The sequence below is a fragment of the Malania oleifera genome, chromosome 3, assembly GCF_029873635.1.
Source record: "Malania oleifera isolate guangnan ecotype guangnan chromosome 3, ASM2987363v1, whole genome shotgun sequence".
Lineage (NCBI taxonomy): Eukaryota > Viridiplantae > Streptophyta > Magnoliopsida > Santalales > Ximeniaceae > Malania > Malania oleifera.
In genome coordinates this window covers 39202102-39224015 of record NC_080419.1, presented here as the reverse complement: position 1 = coordinate 39224015, position 21914 = coordinate 39202102, and the positions used below count along the sequence as shown (strand labels likewise).

General features: G+C 36.5%; 1 protein-coding gene across 1 annotated transcript; it reads left to right on the top strand.

Moving 5' to 3' along the window:
- The first annotated feature begins 6909 nt into the window (after positions 1 to 6909).
- Positions 6910 to 12526, top strand: LOC131151796 (probable aldo-keto reductase 2). The gene is made up of 5 exons (XM_058103212.1): positions 6910 to 7314; positions 7406 to 7609; positions 10973 to 11145; positions 11239 to 11341; positions 11967 to 12526. Exons 1-5 carry the CDS (start codon positions 7099 to 7101, stop codon positions 12297 to 12299), a joined length of 1029 nt encoding a protein of 342 aa, XP_057959195.1. The 5' UTR covers positions 6910 to 7098; the 3' UTR covers positions 12300 to 12526.
- Positions 12527 to 21914: the final 9388 nt, after the last annotated feature.

Here is a 21914-nt window from a genome sequence, read left to right as displayed (position 1 = left end):
TCATACTTTTTTATGTTCTTTATTTTATTATTGGAGCTTAAATATAAATTCAAAAGGGCAACTCTAAAAATATATTCACAACCATATTTAATTTTTTGAAATTTTCGATGGAGGAAAGTGCAACGACTATGGGGTTTGGTGTCGCACCGTAGTGTCCAAAGTGGCCTGATGGTGACTGGAGCCCCTAGGTTATAAGAAAAAAAAAAACTTTGGGGTAATGGAAAATATTTAATTATTTGTATTATTGTACTAATATCTTGCTTTTTTAGGTTCTTTACTTTGCTATTTGAGCTTAAATATAAATTCAAAAGGGAATCTCTAAAAATCTTTTCACAACCATATTTGATTTTTAGAAATTTTCAATGGTGGAAAGTGCGACAACTATATATAGGTTTGCCCCTAAGTACATGCATAAAACTAGTATCCAATATATATTATGTGCCTCAAATCAAAGAGACAAAAGGATTGCCAAGTTCCACCTTGTGTCTCTTTGAAGAATAATGTTTTGTAGATCTAACTTATATAATCCATGATCTTTTATATATGCTCGAGCGTATTGCAACACTTGCACCCCTGATACATTATCAGCAAGGTTGGGTAGGTCGCTGTGCATCCATGTCATCGACAGGGATGTACAAGCCAGATCATCTGTTACGGTCAGTGGGGGTGACTCATCGAAGTAGTCTATAACACAGGCTAGTACAGTCCTGCAGTGTTGTCCCCGTAACAACATCGTTATCTACATGTATAATCTATAACAACATCGACATCTTGTAGCGATATTGTTGCCTTGCTGTAGGGAAAGTGAAATGTGTGCGTCTCTGGCCTCCAGCGCTCTAGCAATGTGCTAATTAAGTGGTGGTCAAACCGAATGCACAAAAACTGGTACAGTAGATAGAATTTCGCTCGTTGAATCTATGGAATGCTTCTAACATCATCATGCCACTGTGTCTCTAATGTGCACGCACACTGACGCCCTTTAAAGGCGTCAGAATGATCCTCCTATCATGCTCTGTAGGAGGGATGAAGGGCCCCCAACGTCAGGACGGAAGGATCGATTGGACCGAAATTCATGTCTCAATATTAAATAAAATAGATATATAAAATCAAAGTAAATAATGAAATTTGTGAAGGTGGTGGGAAGCCCGCGAGAGAAAAAGGAAGAAGAAAATTGAAGCACAAGTGGGAGGGAGATGGACCAATGTTGTATAAATAGGGGGTTGGGGGGGGGGGGCATGTAAAAAATCTGTCTTTTGTATTCTACTCCTTCATCTTTTTTCTTTTTTTTTTTCAGCCGTCTGTCCTTTCTTATGTACAAAAAGCTTAACTTTGCTCTACAGTTTTCATCTCCTAGACTCAAGCTAACCGCCCTTGATTTATGGGATGTTACAAATTTCAAATGCCTCAAATCTCTCTTGGTTGTTTACAATGACAGCTCACGCCAACACTCCCCCTCAAGTTGATGCATAGAGGTCTTGCATGCCCAACTTGTCAAGTGAGTTGTAGAAGTCATTGCTAGATACAACTTTGTAAGGATGTCTGCCAATTGATCTTCGGATTTCACAAACGAAAACCTAATTGTTTTTGCTTCAAGATTCTCTTTGATGAAGTGTCGATCTACCTCTACATGTTTAGTACGATCATGTTGAATAGGATTGTGAGAAATGACAATTGCAACTTTATTGTCACACAAGAGATCCATCTCGAAAGTGGGGGCAAACCCGATTTTAGTGAGTAGCTTTCTTAGCCAAAGGATTTCACAAAGACCTTTAGCCATTCCCCTAAACTCAGCTTCAGCACTTGACAAAGCTACCACTTTTTGTTTCTTGCTTCTCCAAGTTACAAGATTTCCTCAAACAAATGTAAAATATCCTAATGTGGACTTTCTGTCAGTGATATTACCTGCCCAATCCACATCCCTATACCCATAAACCATCGATTGACTATTATGTTTTGAGAACATAAGTCCCTTGCCCATGGATGACTTCAAGTATCGAAGTATTCGAATCACTGCTTCCATATGACTCTTACTTGGATTTTGCATAAATTGACTTACGACACTTACAGCATAGGCAATATCTGGGCGAGTATGAGAGAGATAAATGAGTTTACCAACTAACCTTTGGTATCTTCCTTTATCTGTTGGTACTTGGTCTAGGTATTCTCCAAGCTTGTGATTCTGAACCATTGGGGTGTTTGCAAGCCTACACTCCAACATCCCTACTTCGGTTAGCAAATCTAATATATATTTCCGTTGGGAGAGAAATATGCCTTTCGTAGACTTGGCAACTTCAATTCCCAAGAAATACTTGAGTCCTCCTAGATTTTTCATCTCAAATTCAGTTGCTAATTGCTTTTGAAACAGAGAGATTTCGTCTTCATCATCTCCTGTAATAATAATGTCATCTACATAGACTATCAAAGCAGTTACCTTGCCTAACTGATGCTTTAAGAACAAAGTATGGTTAGAGTTACATTGTTGGAAGCCATATTTCTTCATTGCCAAGCTAAACCTTCCAAACCACACTCGTGGTGATTGCTTCAGTCCGTACAACGCTCGCAGCAATTTGCACACCACTCCATTCTTTGAAGATGTTGTATAACTAGGAGGAACATCCATATAAACCTCTTCTTGGAGATCATCGTTAAGAAAAGCATTCTTTACATCAAATTGATGCAAAGGCCAATCAAGATTTGCAGCAAGAGACAATAATACCCTAACTGTATTTAGCTTCGCTACAGGTGAGAAAGTCTCCTGATAATCGACACCATATGTCTGCGTATATCCCTTCGCTACCAGTCGTGCTTTGTACTGTTCAATAGATCCATCTGCTTTGTGTTTAATGGAGAACGCCCATTTGCACCCCACAGTTCGTTTTCCTTTAGATAATGGAACAAGAGTCTATGTATCATTTTTTAGTAGTGTCTCCATTTCTTGCTCAATAGCTCGGGTCCATCTTGGATCTGCCAATGCCTCATGAACACTAGTAGGAATTTGACATATGGAGAGTTTTTGTGCAAATTTCTTAAGAGGTTCAAAGAGTTCCTTGGTGGATACATAATTAGCAATAAGATACCTCGACCTTTGTTCCTCAATATCTGGATAGTATCTATTAGGTGGCTTGCCACGATTGTACCTGTGAGGTAAGACATAACCCACAGAAGCATCTATATCATCGGTATGTAAGGGTGTAATAACATTACGTACCTCAGGAGTATTCTCAGGAGATGATTCGGCTGGCACTTTAGAGGGAGGGGATATAGGTTCAGTCTCAGATGTTGCATGCTCTATAGTAGGACATATCTCAGCTTCACAGTTTATAATGCCTAAGTTATCATTCGGCCCATCCTGATTGGTTGGCGCCTCATGTTGGAACCAATTCAACTCTTCATTATGTATCTCCCCTTGAAGAGGAGAAGTAGGTGCCGAAGAGGAAAAAAACATATCAGTCTCCAAGAATTGGACATCCATAGTCACATAGAGTCTACCGGTGCTATGATCCTACCACCCGTAGACTCTATGTGACTATGGATGTCCAATTCTTGGAGACTGATATGTTTTTTTCCTCTCCAGCACCTACTTCTCCTCTTTAGGGGGAGATGCATAATGAAGAGTTGACGTGGCCCCTTATTTGGCGCCAATCAATCAAACTCATTTGGTGCCTCATGTTGGAACCAATTCAACTCTTCATTATGTATCTCCCCCTAAAGAGGAGAAGTAGGTGCCGAAGAGGAAAAAAAACATATCAGTCTCCAAGAATTGGACATCCATAGTCACATAGAGTCAACGGGTGGTAGGATCATAGCACCGATACCCTTTTTGATGGACGCCATAGCCCAAAAACAAACACCGACATGCACACGGATCAAGTTTAGTGCACTGATTTTTGTGGAGATACACATAGACAACACACCCAAAGACGCGAGGAGGAAGCATTAGTGCAGTAGGTAGTGACATATAAGTAGAAAGACATTGGAGTGGTGTCTTAAAGGATAAAACCTTGGAAGGCATTCGGTTAAGAAGATGGACACCAGTTGAGATGACATCGGTCCAAAAACGTTTGGGCATATGAGCACCAAGAAGCAAAGCACGGGCAGTCTCAAGAACATGTCTATTCTTCCTCTTGGAAACACCGTTCTGTTGAGGTGTTTGTAAGCATGAAGTTTCATGAATTAAACCATGTTGAGTAAAGTACGCTTTAAGGTGCTTATTAACATATTCACCACCATTATCAGAGTAGAGAACCTTCATGGTGGCACCGTATTGAGTACCAACCATAGCATGAAATGTTTCAAACACACTAAGAACCTCATCTTTGTGTTTCATCAAGTAAAGCCATGTCATACAAGTACAATCATCCACAAAAATCACAAAACAACGAAAGCCAGACATATTAGTAACAGGTGAGGGCCCCCATACATCAGAGTGAATTAACGTAAATGGAGTGTCACTTTTATTCATACTTAAAGGATAAGTAGCACGATGACTCTTAGCCAAAATACAAGTGTCACATTTCAAATTTGGAGTCTGTAAATGCTTAAACAAATCAGGAAAGACATGCTTCAAATAAGGAAAAGATGGGTGTCCCAAGCGTCGATGCCACAACCAAAGTAGTGTCTCTTTATCGGCATGCGGATGGTTCATGTGATTGGCCTGGCCGATACTAATGTCTTCCACATAATATAATCCCTCCCTCTTAGTACCACATCCAATTATCTCCTTGGTGAGAATATCCTGAATAAGACAGAAATTGGGATAAATAAGCACAACACACCCAAGGTCTGCAGTAATCTGACTTATAGACAACAATTTATGGGATAAATACAGAATAAGTAAAGTATTAGATAAATGCAGGGATGGAGATAAAGTCATAGAACCAGCGCCAGTGACTGGTGAGATAACACCATTTGCATTAACTATGCTGGTGCGTCGTGGAAGAGAGGTATGAGAGAAGTCCGAGGCAGCAAAAGTCATATGGTCAGTGGCCCTCGAGTCAAGAAGCCATGCACTACAGTCTACATCTCGGTGGGAGGTAGGAAGAGCAAGACCAGGGATACCTGAGTTCAAATTAGGAGGAGCATCCATGGACATTGTAGCTGGTTGTATAAGGGAGAGATGAGGCTCTGCAGCAGCAACAGCAGTTGTGCCTGAATTTCCATTCATTCTGGTTCCAGCAGGACGTTTACGGGCTTGAAGGTCAAGCCACCAATTAGGGTACCCATGCAATTTGAAACAGGTTTCATGTGTGTGCTTCTAGTTTCCACAATGAGAACATTTTTTCGAATCAGTGGAATTTCGGGGCTTAGAAGATTTACCAGGGGCAGAGGTGCTTAATGTAAGTGATTTTGAGGCCAAGACAGCCCCTTGGAGCCCATCGGGGTCATGGGTAGTCATAACCTGTTGTCGAATAGCCTCCCGTCTAACACGTGCATACGCTTGTTCAATAGTAAGAAATGGTTTCATCTGCAAAACATCAGCCCGTATTTTGTCTAGCCGATAGTCAAGACCATCCAAAAACACATAAACACGGTCTTTCTGGATGATCCGATAATAATGTTGAATATCAACAGAGCATTCCATAGGATTTGGCCGGCGGAAATCAATTTCACGCCATAAACCCTGCAACTTAGTATAATATTTTTCCAGCGAGCAAGCGGCTTGCTTCAGCCGTGTCACAGCGTCGAAGATCATACACTTGTGATGTATCACTACCATCAAAGAAGGTAGTGGCAATGGAATCCCAAACTACCTTTGCCATAGGAAACTGAATAAAATTGCCAATCAAGGACGAATCCATGGAAGAAATTAACCAACCTTTAATAATGGCGTTATCGGTGCGCCACTTGTGAAAGGAGGGATCAGTGGATAGCGGCTGGGGAAAGTCGCCATCAATGTACCCCAGTTTATCCTTACCAGAGATATACATCTCAACAACCTGAGACCACAATGCATGGTTGGAACCATCCAACTTAATGCCAATCGTAGCAGCGGATGTTTTAGTGGTGATGGTCGGGGTCCGAGTGTTGTTCAAAACCTCGGTCATCCTTGTAGTCAATTCAAGGATAGAATTAGAGAGATTGGACGTGTCGCTAGAAGAGTTCAGATCATCTGAGTCCGCCATGAATAGAGGTATGATTAGGATTCAATACAGGAAGCCAGAACTCGTTTGGCTCTGATACCATGTAAAAAATATGTCTTTTGTATTCTACACCTTCATCTTTTTCTTTTTTTTTTTTCTAGCTGTCTGTCTTTTCTTATATACAAAAAACTTAACTTTGCTATATAGTTTTCATCTCCTAGACTCAAGCTAACCACCCTTGATTTATGGGATGTTACAAATTTCAAATGTCTCAAATCTCTTTTGGTTGTTTACAATGACAGCTCACGCCAACAGGGCATGCACGTGGGAGGGGGACCAAGGAGGCCTAAGCATGAGCGGGACGAAATTGAGTGGACGAGGTCGTGCCACGTAGACATAACCGTAATCGACTTTCCAAAAGTCGGTTATGTCATTTTTTACTTTTTTGTTTTTTAAGCAGACTAATTTTTTGGAATTTTGTGCACAGACTAACACGTAGCAAGTCGTTCTGTTTAGTCGATACATAATGGACTTTTGGAAAGTTGGTTATGTGTTTTTTTTAATTTTTTTTAAATACTCAATTGGTTTTTCAAAAGTAGACTGAGTTTATTAAGATAATATTTCCCCCACCAGCTTATGTTTATGCGCACATGACATGCATAAATTGTATCAATTTTTATTTTATTTTTTTGGGAAAAAAGAAAGTCTATCTCATCTTTGAAGAGCGCGAACTTATGCGACATTGCAGAAAACGTCATCGCTTATGTCAACGATTGGTGATTAGACGTCGGCACTTATGCTATAAAAACCGGCAGCGATCAGCCTCTCGCTCACTTTCCACTCTCCCCCGCCTCCTCCCCAACTCCCACAACCTTCGATTCCCTACGACAGGGCCGCCCACTCCATTGCCTATAAAAGCGCACAGAGAGACCGACGAACCCAAGGCAGCGACACACTTTATCCCCCCATAAAATACACAAACAGACAGCCAGCGCGCCTGCGCAAGAATTTCTGAAAAATGAGTACCGCAGTGAAGAGGATTAAGCTAGGATCTGAGGGCCTGGAAGTCTCCGCTCAGGGACTTGGGTGCATGGGCATGTCCCACGCCTACGGCCCTCCCAAGCCCGACGCTGAAATGATCCCTCTTATCCACCACGCCGTCAACACCGGCGTCACCTTCCTCGACACCTCCGACTTCTATGGCCCCCACATCAACGAGCTCCTCATCGGAAAGGTGCTTTATAATTTCTTTGTAAATGTTTATGTGATCAATTGATTGTGTCGTGTGGGTTAATTAAGTAATGTTGAAGCGAAGTGAAGTGCAGGCGTTGAAGGCGGAAGGGATGAGGGATAGGGTTCAATTGGCTACCAAGTTTGCGTGCAGTTTCATGGACGGTAAGATGCAGATTCGCGGCGATCCGGCATACGTGAGAGCGTGCTGCGAGGCGAGCTTGAAGCGCCTCGACATTGACTGCATCGATCTCTATTATGTCCATCGCATCGACAAGAAAGTGCCTATTGAAGTCACGGTTTGTTTTAATTTGCCCCCTTTGGTTAATTTTTATTGGTTCGTCGTGGCATTTTCCTTTGTTGCTGGTTTGACTCAAAACCCATCTGGGTATTAATTTATTATTGTCAAGACTCGAGACACATCTGAGAGTGATTTGAATTTGTTGCTCTCTTTCTTGTTTTCTTGTGGCTAGTCAGGGGCGGCCCTGACTTTAGGCAATTAAGGCAGCGCCTAGGGCCCTAAATTTTTGGGGCTCTCAATTATTTTTAAAATAATAATATTATTTTTGAGTTCTAAAATTTTTTTTAATTAAATAATATTAATATTATTGATTATACTCTATTCTCATAATTGACTTCTCAACTAATTAATAAATAATAAAATTATATTTTAAAATATAAAATAAATACAATTTAATTCTTTTTTTTCAAATCTTATATTTTCCAACTAACAACTTTATTATATTTCAAATTATCTATTACTCTCATCTCTCTCTCGTAGTCTCTCTAAATTTTTTTTTTCATCTCTCACACTTTCATCTCTTGGTTTCTCTATGATTTTTGCTCAAACTATTGTGTTTATCATCTTCGGGCCTCCGATTCTATGTAATTTTCATAAACTATAATTTTTATTTCAATGTTTGTATATTATTTTTCTATTATTTTCACTATGAATTTTTTTTCCTATTTTTTCTTAAATTTTGGAAGTTGTGAGATTATAGCGTTGTATCCGGTAAGAATCTGATATCTCTAAAGTCTTGCTCACCGATCGATTTGTAATAATAATAATAATCAGGTTATATTGTTTCAATCTACTATTTTTATAGATTTATTAAATTTGTTTACATAATTTGTCAATTTGTAGTTAGTGTTAATTTTAAAATTTAATTATGTCAACGAGAAAATATGACTCCGGATATGAAAAATGAAGAAAGAAAAAAAAAAAATTAATGTCATCTCAAAAGGGAGGTCTTGATAAATTTATTTTTAGTTTTGAGTAAAATATAAATGAACAAGATGAAAATCCTCCAAAAAACGAGCAATTAATTCCAGAGATGGAATTAGAATCTAATATAATAATAATAATAATAATAATAATAATAATAATAATAAAGATAACATTGATATACAGGAAATGTTCACTAATGATATTTCTTTTGAAAGACATTTTAACAATATAGAAGAAAAAAATAATAATGATGATAATATTTATGATCCAAAATATTGGGAAAATATAGATACCAAATTACGAAATTTACTAGTTGAAAAAGTCCTATTAGGGATAATGATTTAATTTTTCCAAAAGATGAAAATTCAAGACATTTTTCAAATATATATTATATTCAAAAATTATCAAATGGAGAGAAACATGATAGAGAATGACTTATATATTCTAAAGATTTAGATAAAATATTTTATTTTTGTTGTAAGTTATTTGGCCAAAAATTAAATAACCAACAACTAGCTAATACTTGAAAATCTTAAATATAAAACTTTAATTAGTAATTTTGCATCTCAAAAAGTTGGAAAAAATAATTTTAAATAAAAATAAAAATTAAACAAAATATTAAGGGTCCTTGAATAAATTATTCACCTAGGCCCCATATTATCAAGAGCCGGTCCTAGGCTAGTACATTGTTGTCGTTTTGGTTGTTGAGAGTCTGGGCAATAATTACAGTTCGCCGTGAATTTGGACATCCACACCTTTGCATTTCCTAAGCATAGTCATATGGAAGGTGTTCAAAAGCTTAATTGATGCCCTTACAAAATCGTAATTTGAAAAGCCCGGAATAGAAAAAAAAAAAAAAAAGAAGAGAATATCCCTGGACCTTGCCTTTGTCTCAATTTCTTGAAATTTATAATGTGTTGCTTCTTTCAAAGTACTCTTTGCCCTGTCTTGATACTTCTTCAGTAAGCTTAGTTATAATATATATCTTCTTGAAATTAACCTGAGAACTCTGTCCAAGTTCAATTGCCCAAAATTTTAAATCCCCATGACTTGATTATTTTAGCATTTTTGCAATGAGCATGTGTATTTTAACATAATCTTAATGATTATGTCAAAACTCAAAATCCAATCTCCACCGTTCAGATTGTAGTTCCTTGAGTTGTGAACCTCTCCTCCAAATTTCAACTCGATCAGACCACAGACAAAGTGGGATCAAAGTCTTGAAATCATGGCAGCATGAAAAAAATCACATTTTTCTCTCTTTCTATTGAAAAGTGACGACTCCTCCCTTCTCCCCTCTCTTTTTATAACTTCCTTTAGATGTCGCTGACCCAAAATTACCAACTGTCGGATCTGATACTACTTGTTAGGACCAGAGGAACTATGAGTGACTTTGATACACATGAGTGAACACCAACTTGACCCAAAAACTTAAGCCTATTGAGTCTTCCTATTGGGTCTTGGGCCCAACCATGTATATAAGCACCCATCATCCACTCTAATTTTCTAATGTGGGACAAACTCACAAGTGAACTTTTTAACAATCTTTCCCTCACTTGTGAGTTCTAACCTCTCCCCCTTGAATAGAAACCATCTCCCTTATGGGAGTAAACCCAATTCCCCAACAGTTGTTCAAGTGGGCCTTACCACTGATGCCTTATATGTCTCAGATTGCATTTTTCGTGCCTTCGAACCAATCCTACTTCCCACGTCTTGACCCTATTTAGATACATCTCAGGCCTAGATGATCCTTATTGGCATCGATCATACACTTTCCTCCAACAGTTAGCATGTCAGGAGAATTAGCTTCTCGTCTCGATTTTTACTATGTCGCTGACCTAGAATTATGAACCGTTGGCTTTGATACCACTTGTTAGGACCAGAGGAGCCTATGAGTGGGCTTAATACACATGAGTGAATACCAACTTGACCCAAAAACTTAAGCCTATTGGGTCCTGGGTCCAACCATGTATATAAGCATCTATCATCCACTCTAATTTTTCAATATTGGACAAGCTCACAAGTGGAATTATCAACCAAATATATAAAATTTTAAATAATAATAATAATAATAATAAAACCAATTACGTAATAATTTTACTAATTTTTGGTTATCATATCCAATAAAATTGTTATTGTAAAGTAAATTTTGAAAGTAAAATAATTTAGTAAAATAATTATAATAAATTTTATTTTTATTATAATAACTTATTTTTAATTTGTATTATTTGTAATTTTATTGTTTTGATCATATTTTTACAATATTTAAATGTAAAGATGAAAATATGAACTAAAGAGATTGTAATAAAGTAGGGAGTGACATGAAATTTATTTATTTATTTCTTTTTGTTCTTGCTATTATTCTTCCCTCTTTATAATGTTTCTTTCAAATAAGCTTCTAATTGAGGTTTATAATTCTCCATACTGATGCAAGATCGGAGAGCTCAAGAAGCTAGTTGAAGAGGGTAAAATAAAATATATAGGACTTTCTGAAGCCTGTCCTTCAACAATTAGAAGAGCACATGCAGTTCATCCAATAACGGCTGTGCAGTTGGAGTGGTCTTTGTGGACAAGAGATGTGGAAGAAGAAATAATTCCGACTTGCAGGCAAGCATTGATTAATGTTACATCTAGACGTTTAACGCCTATGATTATCCATCGACTCATAAATCTAATTTCTTCTTTTTATGTTGTTCTCAGGGAACTTGGCATTGGGATCGTTCCATTTAGTCCTCTGGGAAACGGGTTCTTTTCCCATGGTCCGAACATAGTTGAGAAGTTGACAAATAATGACTACCGAAAGGTACCATAATTAGCATCATTTTTAAGATTGTTGCGAATGCTCTGAATTTATCTCCTTGCTAGCTAATTCAGCTGACAGGATGGTAGACTCAAGACTTGTACTCAAGTGACACTCTTGATTTGTAGCATCACTTTGCCTTGGTCACAATTTCTGCAGTGGTCCCATTTAAGTCAAAAGGCAGTGGCTCCATTTTTGAATAGGACAAAGGCCAAAAATAGAGTTTCGTAGGTGGTGGCTTGTGGGGGAATCGAAAATTCAGCCTTAAAGTTTTGGCATCTTACTTTTTTGCCCCAATAAAATTTCTTCTAATAGACTGCATAACCGGCATTTTGGCCATGGTTTGTTAATTCAAGTATCAGAATGGCAGAATGTTCTATACTGAGCGGAAAATTGCCAAAGATTTATGAATTTTATGAGTAATAATGATTAGATAGGAAATGCAGTGAGCCATGCTGTACACTGAAAGCTTCGTCTGGTTCAAGCTTACGTATGATTAATCCGGGGTTACAGCTGAAATATCTTGGCATTGATTTTGTTTTTTAGGATCCACTTAGTTTTACTGATGATTTCTGATCAATACTAGATTTTTAGTTTGGATGCTGAAATGCTTGATCCTTTACTGTAGACTCTACCCAGGTTCCAGGCTGAAAATCTCGAGCATAACAAGTACGTATTTGAGAGGGTAAATGAACTGGCGGCAAAGAAGGGTTGCGCTCCGTCGCAACTAGCTCTGGCCTGGGTCCATCACCAAGGGCACGATGTTTGTCCAATTCCAGGAACCACGAAATTTGAAAACTTCAACCAGAACGTGGGTGCTCTGTCTGTAAAACTAACACCGGCCGAAATGGCTGAACTGGAATCCATTGCTGCTGCAGTGAAGGGGGCAAGATTTAGACCCAGCTTTGTCACTTGGAAAGACTCAGAAACTCCACTGCTGTCTTCCTGGAAACCTGAGTGAAGACATGCCTCTATCCATGGAACTATTTTGCCTAATGGGCCAAAGTTTTATAGTGTAACAGCTACAATATTAAATTAAATAATTCCCTAGCCACTTATGATTATGTGAGAAGCTATTATATTTTGCGGATTTCAGGCATTTTTCTGGTCCTTTTTATGTGTGGATTTTGTAAGGTTGAACTTATATTCTAATTAATAACTTATTTTAATAATTATTTAAATTTATAATATTTCTTTATTTGCATGATTGGACTCTAGTTCATATGAAAATATGCAGGCTTTGAATTACGGTTGAATTTTTTTTTAAAATTTGAACGTATGTTTTTTTAACAGTGCAATTTTATATATTTCAAGACAAAATTGTCCCAACCACACACTCAATGATTCAGTGTGTGTTTTTGTGCTTAGATGGAAACCTGAGTGATACACTTAGATGGTTTATTATATGGTTCAAATTTAATTTTCTCTTTTGGGTTGGAGATCTTAGGTATGAATCCATGGACGGTGAGATGGGAGATGAACTACTTTCCATTGTATAGTCTAGATACCGAGCTTGTAGTTGACCAAAAAATATATGTAATGTAGATGATTTGTAATGTTACTCCTTATTTTAATAATTTTAAACACTCTTTAACATTTCCAAACCCGACAAAAAAATTACAATCAATTTTTTAAGAAGGTTTTTTTTTAAAAAAAAAAAGAATTAAGCATCACATATTAATAAAAAAGAACATGGGCAACCCAGCCTTACAACAGGTAGAACTGAAAGCAACTATCTAAATAATTTTCATTTACTTCTAAACTCTAACATAGCGTCAAGATCTTGTTGATTCTTCATTTACAAATTCATATCCCTTTATCCGCGAACATCTTGCTTTGGCTTCTAGAACTATTTTTTTTTATTTTTTCATTGCTATCATCTCATGATTTATCTTTGTCCCTTCAAATAGCAGAATGTTCCTAGTTTTCCAGGTTTGACATATTCAATTTGCCTATTTTCCCAAAGTGTGTGTTCTTTAATGAAGAAAACTATCCTAGAATCTCATCCAATTTGAGGAAGTCCCATTTAACTCAATGTTCTTCTAGTAGATCTGTAAGCTTGTTTAGCAATTGACAAATAAAATAAATGATCTCTAGTTTCATGACTAGATAAAATTGCACATCTTACAAGTAGGATTTAATAAATTTGATTTATTTAGTTGGTAGTTTTCAAGAATTTGGAATTGCTAGGGAATAAAGAAGCATACATATATTAGGCAGAGGATGACCTTGTTTCCCTTGTAATAACACTCTGATATCCCTTTGCAAAGAGAAAGAGGGAGACATAGACCAAGATCTTATCCCTTTACACACACACACACGCACACGCACACGCACACACACACGCGCACGCGCACACACACACACAGAGTGAGAGAGAGAGAAACTAAGATCTTATGGGCACATGATTGAGCATGATTGCAACTATGCATGCTTTACTTTTGAGAGGTGTGCATATTAATGTGAAAGAACTATTAAAGGGAGAGAAGATGATATAGTTGTTGACTTTTTGAGTCTGATCCATGTTTTGATGTTAACAATGCACATATTTCTCATGTGTGCATCTAGTGTTTGAATAAGTCTATATCTAACATGCACATGTGATAAAGGGAATGGAAGCCAGAAGGAACTTAAAGAACATATACTCCTGACATATTCCATGGAAATATAAAGAGCAAAGAAGAAGACGTGTTCATTTTATTTGTAAATGCATTTATTATTCTTGGGTTTGTAATAATTATTATGGTTTGTAACAATGCATCTGCATGCATGATAGGGTTTTTTGGCCTTACAAGATTTAAAATCTTTAAGTAATGATATTTCAGGAGTCAAGTATATGAATACAAGGTTAAGTGCACACAAGAATTATTGAAAGCTTATACTCCAAAGAAAGAAGATCTCATAAAGTTTATACTATTAAAGCATGTATTCATAAATGATTTGATTAAACTTAAAGTGAATTGAAGTTGGAAGTCAAGATAGACTCAAGAGATGGAAAAACATGAAAACATAAGTACTTGGAATGTCAAAATTTTAAGAAGTTTTTATGTAAGTACTTCAAGCGATTTCAATATGGATACATGAAACTCTTAAGTTAATTTACTTGGACCTAGATACCTTTTAAAATAATTGGAAAATATTTTTATAAGGTCAAAAGTTATTTCAAAATGGATAAAATTATTTTTAGAATAAAAAGCATCAAAACAGAATTTTCCAAATTCTGTTTTTTTTTTTATATATATACACTTATGAGCATTTTTCTCTATCAAACACTCCTTATCTTAAAAATTATTCAACATAAAAGTTGTGGGAGTTTCTCTTATCTTTCTGTTGATGCTAAGCATGTCTAATTTGGAGCTGTACAGAAAAAGTTATGATAAAAATACTGAAATATGGTTGAAGATGTCAAGCGGTTGATCTTATCTGTTCAGATGACTAAACAGTAAACAAAACCACTTCAGGCGATTGACCCTATGAGTCTAGGCGGCTGACCCTGTACTAACTTCCTAAATTTGCTGAAATTTAAAGTCCAGGAGACTGACCCCTTGAGTCCAAGCACCTGATGTTGTTTTTTGTCCCACATTGGTAGAATAGTTCCACATTAGTATAAAAGGTTGCTTTGAATATTTTATATTATTTGTCCCACATTGGAGAGAAGTGTTTTTTGGACTTGAAGTTGAAGATATATAAAGAGCTCAACTCTTCATTTGTAAAACACACCTCAAAGTTGTACTTTGTCAAGAAGTAGTGGATTGATCATTGACGAGCTCAACTCTTGTTCTTTTTACTGTTTTATTATTAATATCAGCGTTGCTTTAATTTCTTATATATTCAATAGCAATAGTTGTAGTATTTGTGTTTGGCATAAGTGGGGTGCTCGGCACAACAATTGGTATCAGAGTTAGGTTGAATAGTGTCGATACGGATGTGTTCCTCTGTTAGGATCCTTGATTCCACGTTTGATGCCTAAGAAAGACTTTGTCTAAGCGAGTGCTAAGAGACCATTGCGGCTCAGTCGCTCACTGGAGGTCGGCTTGGTCAAAGTGAAATTTCATAAGATAAAACAGAGTAGACACAGTTGGTACATACTATTCATCCTGGGTCTTTTGTTTTATTGGTTGCTATTGAATATATAGAAGAAGGCACAAACTAGTGCAGTAGTAGAAGAAACTCTGTCCCCATGAACTTCAACCCCTTCGGCTTCGACATCATCATCGAAGACGATAGCTAATACTCGGTTTAAGGTAGAGAAATTTGATGGTACCAATAATTTTGGTATGTGACAATGTGAGGTGATGGACATCTTGTATCAACAAGAACTAGATATTGCTTTGGATGATAAACCAGTAGATATGGGTGACAGAGATTGGGAAAAGATCAATCGTCAAACATGTGATACGATTCGTCTATGTCTCGCTAAAAATCAAAAATATTGTGTTATGAGGGAGACATATGCAAAGAAATTGTGGAAGACATTGGAAGATACATTTATGACTAAAAGTCTGGAAAATTGGCTCTATTTGAAAAAGAAATTGTTTCGCTTCCAGTATCAACCAGGTATTTCGATTAATGACCACATAAATGCTTTCAATAAAATTTTGGCTGATTTGTTAAATTTGGATGAAAAGGTGAAAGATAAGGATAAAGTCATATTGTTACTGAATTCTCTCCCTAATGAGTATGAACATTTGACCACCACTTTATTGTATGGGAAAGATAAAGTTACTTATGATATTGTTTGTACTGCATTGATTATTACTGAATGCAGAAAGAAGGATCAGATGGTCCATAAGAAAATAGCAAAAGCACTAACATTAAGGGGACGTTCTCAAAGTCGTATGCCTGGAAGGAAGAGTAAATCTCATGGGAGACCTGCTAAAGATGAATGCGCCTTTTGTTGTGAGAGATGGCATTGGAAGAAAGATTGCCCTAAATTATAGCAGAAGAATAATGGCAAAGCACATTCTAATGCCAATATAACCAATGATGATGGAAGTGAGTTAGATTTTTCTCTTGTTGGAACATTTTCATCACATTATTTTGGTGAGTGAATTTTGGATTCTGATTGTTCCTATCACATGTGTCTCAATAGGGAATGATTTTCTAATTTTGAAGAATTAGATGGTGGGATTGTTTCTATGGGAAATGATAATACTTGTAAAACAACTGGAATAGGATCAATACAGTTGAAATGTCAAGATGGAAATATTAAGACCATAACTGATGTTAGGTATGTTTCAAGCCTAAAGAAAAATCTGATTCCATTTGGTGCCTTAGAATCTAAAGGACCCTTTAGATTCTAAGAAAGATGGCTTAGAAGCTGTTGTTTCTAAGAAAGATACAGGTTCAGATACAACCAGATTATGGCATATGCGATTAGCACATGTAGGAGAAAAATATTTGCAACAATTAGCTAAACGAAATTTGTTAAAGGGTGCAAAGGTGTGCAAACTTGAATTTTGTGAGCATTGCATTCTGGAAAAACAAACTAGAGTGAAATTTGGCACAACAATCCACCAGACTGAAAGTATTTTAGACTACATCCATACAGATGTATGGGGACCCATAAAAACAGCTTCGTTGGGTGGTATGCATTATTTTGTCACTTTTGTTGATGATTTTTCCAAAAGAGTTTGAGTGTATTCTATGAAGCATAAAAATGAAGTGTGTGATATTTTCCTTAAGTGGAAAAAATTAGTTGAAACTCAAACTGGCAGAAAGATTAAACGGCTCAGATCAGATAATGGTGGTGAATACATGAGTGACCCATTTATGAAGGTATGTCAAGATGAAGGTATTGCTTGACACTTCATAGTTCGAGATACACCACAACAGAATGGGGTGGCAGAGCGCATGAATCGGACTTTACTGAAGAAAGTTCGATGTATGTTGTCTAATGTTGGGTTAGACAAAAGGTTTTGGGTTGAGACTGTTAGATATGCGTGTCATCTCATTAATCGTCTACCATCATATGCAATAGGGGGAAAAAACACCTTATAAGGTATGGTCTGGAAAGCCTGCTAGTAATTATGATTCTTTACATGTATTTGGTACTATGGCTTGTTATCATGTTAAATAATCTAAGTTGGATCCAAGAGTCAAGAAAGCAATATTCATGGGGATAAGTGTAGGAGTCAAAGGATACCGTCTTTGGTGTCTAGAGACGAAAAAAATGATTTTAAATAAGGATGTGACTTTTGATGAACTTGCGATGATGAAGAAAACAATATGTAAGGAGTCGCGAGTTGAAGAGAAGACCAGTGGTACTCAACAATAGGTAGAGGTTAAGAAAATTTTGGGAAACCCAGTGAGAAATGAGACTACACAAGGTAACTCTCCAGTTACGGTGGGGAATAGTGTACAAGAAGAGGAGATTTCAATTCGAGAATCTTCACAGCAACAAGAATCAATTGTTTCTCAAAGGCCAAGATGAGAAATTCAAAAACCTGCTCAGTATATTGATATGGTGGCCTATGCACTTCTAGTTATGGATGATAATGTTCCTTGCACTTTCAAAGAAGCAATGAGGAACTCTGAATAAGACAAGTGGAAAAAAGCAATGGATGAAGAAATGCAGTCTTTTCATCAAAATCAAACTTGGGAGCTAACCCAGCTGCCCAATGGTAAGAAAGGAATTAGTTGCAAATGAGTTTATGTAAAGAAAGAAAGATTTCCAGATGCAAATAATGTTTGCTTCAAAGCTAGATTGGTAGCTACGGGCTACGCACAGAAGGAAGACATTGATTATAATGAAGTATTTTCTCTAGTTGTTAAACATTCTTCCATTCGAATTTTGTTGGCTTTGGTAGCACAATTTGATCTTGAACTAGTTCAACTCGATGTAAAAATTGCATTTTTACATGATGATTTGGAAGAGGAAATCTATATGACTCAGCCAGATGGATTTCAGGTTGTTGGAAAAGAAAATTGGATATGTAAATTGGGTAAATCGTTGTATGGTTTAAAACAGTCTCCAAGACAATGGTACAAACGATTTCACCAGTTTATGATGGGTCAGAAATACATCAGAAATAAACATGATCATTATGTTTATTTTCGCAGACTACAAAATGGATCTTTTATATATTTACTCTTGTATATTGATGATATGTTGATAGCTTCAAAGAATAGGGAAGAAATCAACAAGTTGAAAAGTCAGTTAAATCAATAGTTTGAAATGAAAGATCTTGGTGAAGCAAAGAAGATACTTGGCATGGAGATTCGTAGAGACAAAATGAGAGGAAGAGTTTTATCTCAGAAACAGTATTTGAAGAAGGTAGTACAGAGTTTTAGCATGTCTGAGCAGTCAAAACCAGTAAGCACTCCTCTTGCTCTTCATTTCAAACTTAGTACAACTTAATCTCCTAAATCAGATGAGGAACGTAAGTGTATGTCACAAGTTTCTTATGCAAGTGTTGTTGGTAGTCTGATGTATGCAATGGTTTGTACTAGACCTGATATTTCACAAGCTGTTAGTATGGTGAGCAGGTATATGCATAATCCGAGTAAAGGACATTGGCAAGCTGTGAAATTAATTTTTGAGATATATTATGAATACGATTGATGTTGGTATAGTATTTGAGAAAAATAATACTATTGATCAACGTGTTGTTGGATATGCGGATTCTGATTTTGCAGGTAATTTGGATAAACATCGATCAACTACTGGATATGTTTTTACATTTTCTAATTGTCTAGTGAGTTGGAGGTCTACTTACAGTCTACCATTGTCTTGTCTACAACAGAAGCAGAGTACATGACAGTTTCAAAGGCTATTAAGGAAGCTATTTGGTTACGGGGTTTACTTGAAAATTTGAGAGTTATTCAGAAGCACATTGTTGTATTCTGTGATAGCGAGAGTGCTATTCATTTGACAAAGAATCAAGTCTACATGCACGAACGAAACATACCGACTTTCAGTTTCATTTTATGCAGGATATTATTAATGGAGGCAAAATACTTCTCATTACAAAAAAAACTGGTTTTTAGTGACGAAAATATTAGTGATGAATTCAATTTCATCACTAAAAGTTTGTATTAGTGACAGTTTTTAAGAACCGTCACTAATAGTGTAAGCATTAGTGATGGTTTTAGCAGTCATCACTAATACAACACTATTAGTGACGGTTTTAAAATCGTCACTAATACTTTTGTCACTAAAAACTATGCGGTAAATAATTTTTGCACAAAAATTTTTTCATGAAAACATTAGCGACGATTCTAGGGTATTAGTGACGGATTAAATTCGTCACTAAAAGTCAATTATTAGTGATGATTAACAAACCATCACTACTAATATTTATGAATATATAAAAAAAATTTAGTTAAGGGTATTAGTGACAGATTGGGAGACTCGTCACTAATAATAGGGTATTAGTGACAGTTTTGAAACCATCACTAATACTGTTCTTATTTAAAAAAAATCTTTTGAGTTTCAATCTTATCATTTGAGAGTGCATTAAAAATGCTTATTCATCATACTCATTAGTGTTAGCTTTACCGCCCAAGAGGGGGGTGAATTGGTATTTTTAAAATTTATCTCCTAGGTATTCCTCCTAACAGCAGTATATTCACAAGCCTATGGTCAATCTAATGCAAATAGTGTAAATATACCAGAAATTAAATAAAGCAATTTAAACAATCACACAAGCTCCAGAAAGTAGTAAAGAGAGGATGACACGTAGATATGTTATCGAGGTTCAGCCAACTGCCTACGTCCCCGTCTTGGCTAATGAGCACAAGGATTATCATAATAACTTGCTCACTTAAACGGGTGGAGCGGCACCTATACAAACCAGGTCAAATTACCACAGAGCTAACTTCAACTTTTATACCAATCCTTATCAGGCTGGATTACCGTCCCCTTAGGCCACGCCTGGAATCTCTCTGATATACAATCAAAAGGTACAATACAAGGGTGCTTTCAAGTAAAGCAGATATGTACCACAAATGCGCACAATCACTAACACCACAGATGATTTAATAATGTAAGCTCGGTGTGGTCTAAATGGTTCAACTCTCAAAAATATTTTCTATTAGTACAATATGTACGTGAGAGTGTCAAACAAACAATCAGTGTATTTTAAAATATTTCAATCAAATGTATTCACACAGAATATTGAGCTAACCTCAAGAATATCAATCAGTAGTATGTCTTAATCTCATGAATATGTATGTGCTTGGATTGCAAAATGAATAATCTTTGTATTCAGTAAAGGATATATACTTGAATAAATATTGCCACAAAGATTTATGTAACAAACATAAATATCTTTTCTCAAATAGTTCAATAATGATTCCACAAGATATTTGAATAAGTTTGAAAAACGTTTTTGCAAATCAAAAACAAATACAAACTTCTAAAGATATTGCAATAGGAATGCAATACTCGGAAGTTCACCTCAAGCCTTCTTAGGGTAGGCTTATTAGAAAAGCCTCATAAGAATACTTAGGTTATGCTCTCGTAAGAAAAATCGATTCAATACACTTTAAACAATGAGAGCAAACCTCTAAACAATATAACTCAATGCACTTACAAATGATACAGAAGGATAGAGAAGGTAAGTTTGAGTGGATTCTATATGAGTTTGAGAAGTAGGATGTATTTAACTTGAGAGAGAGTTTTTGAGTGTATTTTCTAATCAATGCTTAATTATCCCAAATGAAGGAGTATATATAGACATACCAAAATATTTGACCGTTGGAGACCTATTAGGAATTATTGAAAAAGTTTAATGACACTTAAATCATTTTAACCCTATTTAAAAATTATTTATCCGTGGTAAAAATTATGGCAACCCGAGAGGTTCGGTCGACCAGAACAAGTTCGGTCGACCAGGACTCATATGGTTCGGTCGACCAGGGGAATTTTGAACTGAGGTCTCGGTCGACCGGAAGAGAGCGATTTTTCAAATTTCAGAGGTTCGGTCGACTGAACCTTTTTGAACTGCCTGGTTCAGTCGACCAGGCCATTGGGATTTCTCCCGAGGACCCTCCAGTCGACTAGGTAGTTGGAGAACAAAAGTTCTCGGTCGACTAGATGGTCAAAATGTTGACCAGGGAGGGTTTCGATCGACCAGGGCTATTTGAACAGAGTTGGTTCGGTTGACCGGGACCTTGGTCAATAGTTGACCCAGGTTTGGTTCGGCCGACTAGACAAAAAATGAACTGATTTGGCCGGTCGACCGAAAGTGCACCAAGTGTGCATTTCGGTCCCATTTTGATACAATCAAGCCCTATTTAAGTGCCTAACAATCATGTGTGTGCATGTGTGTGTCCTAGGATCACTTGGGTCCAAAATAGAGACACCGAAAAAGTCTGGTGTCGGTTGACCGAAAGAAAAGCCCTAAGGTCATTTCTAGGTCACTATTTAGTTTGAGCTTACAGATTAAAACATGCATGTGTTGTGTATGCTTATTACAAACCAAATAACCTAATTTACTATTACAGACCAAATGTGCAAGAGGAATATATATATTACAACACTTAATAAAAGATTTGTCTTTAGTTCTTCATTTTCTCCATGTGCATTTGTATTATGATTTTGATAGTTTTGGTTCCTGCACATATTCTCAAA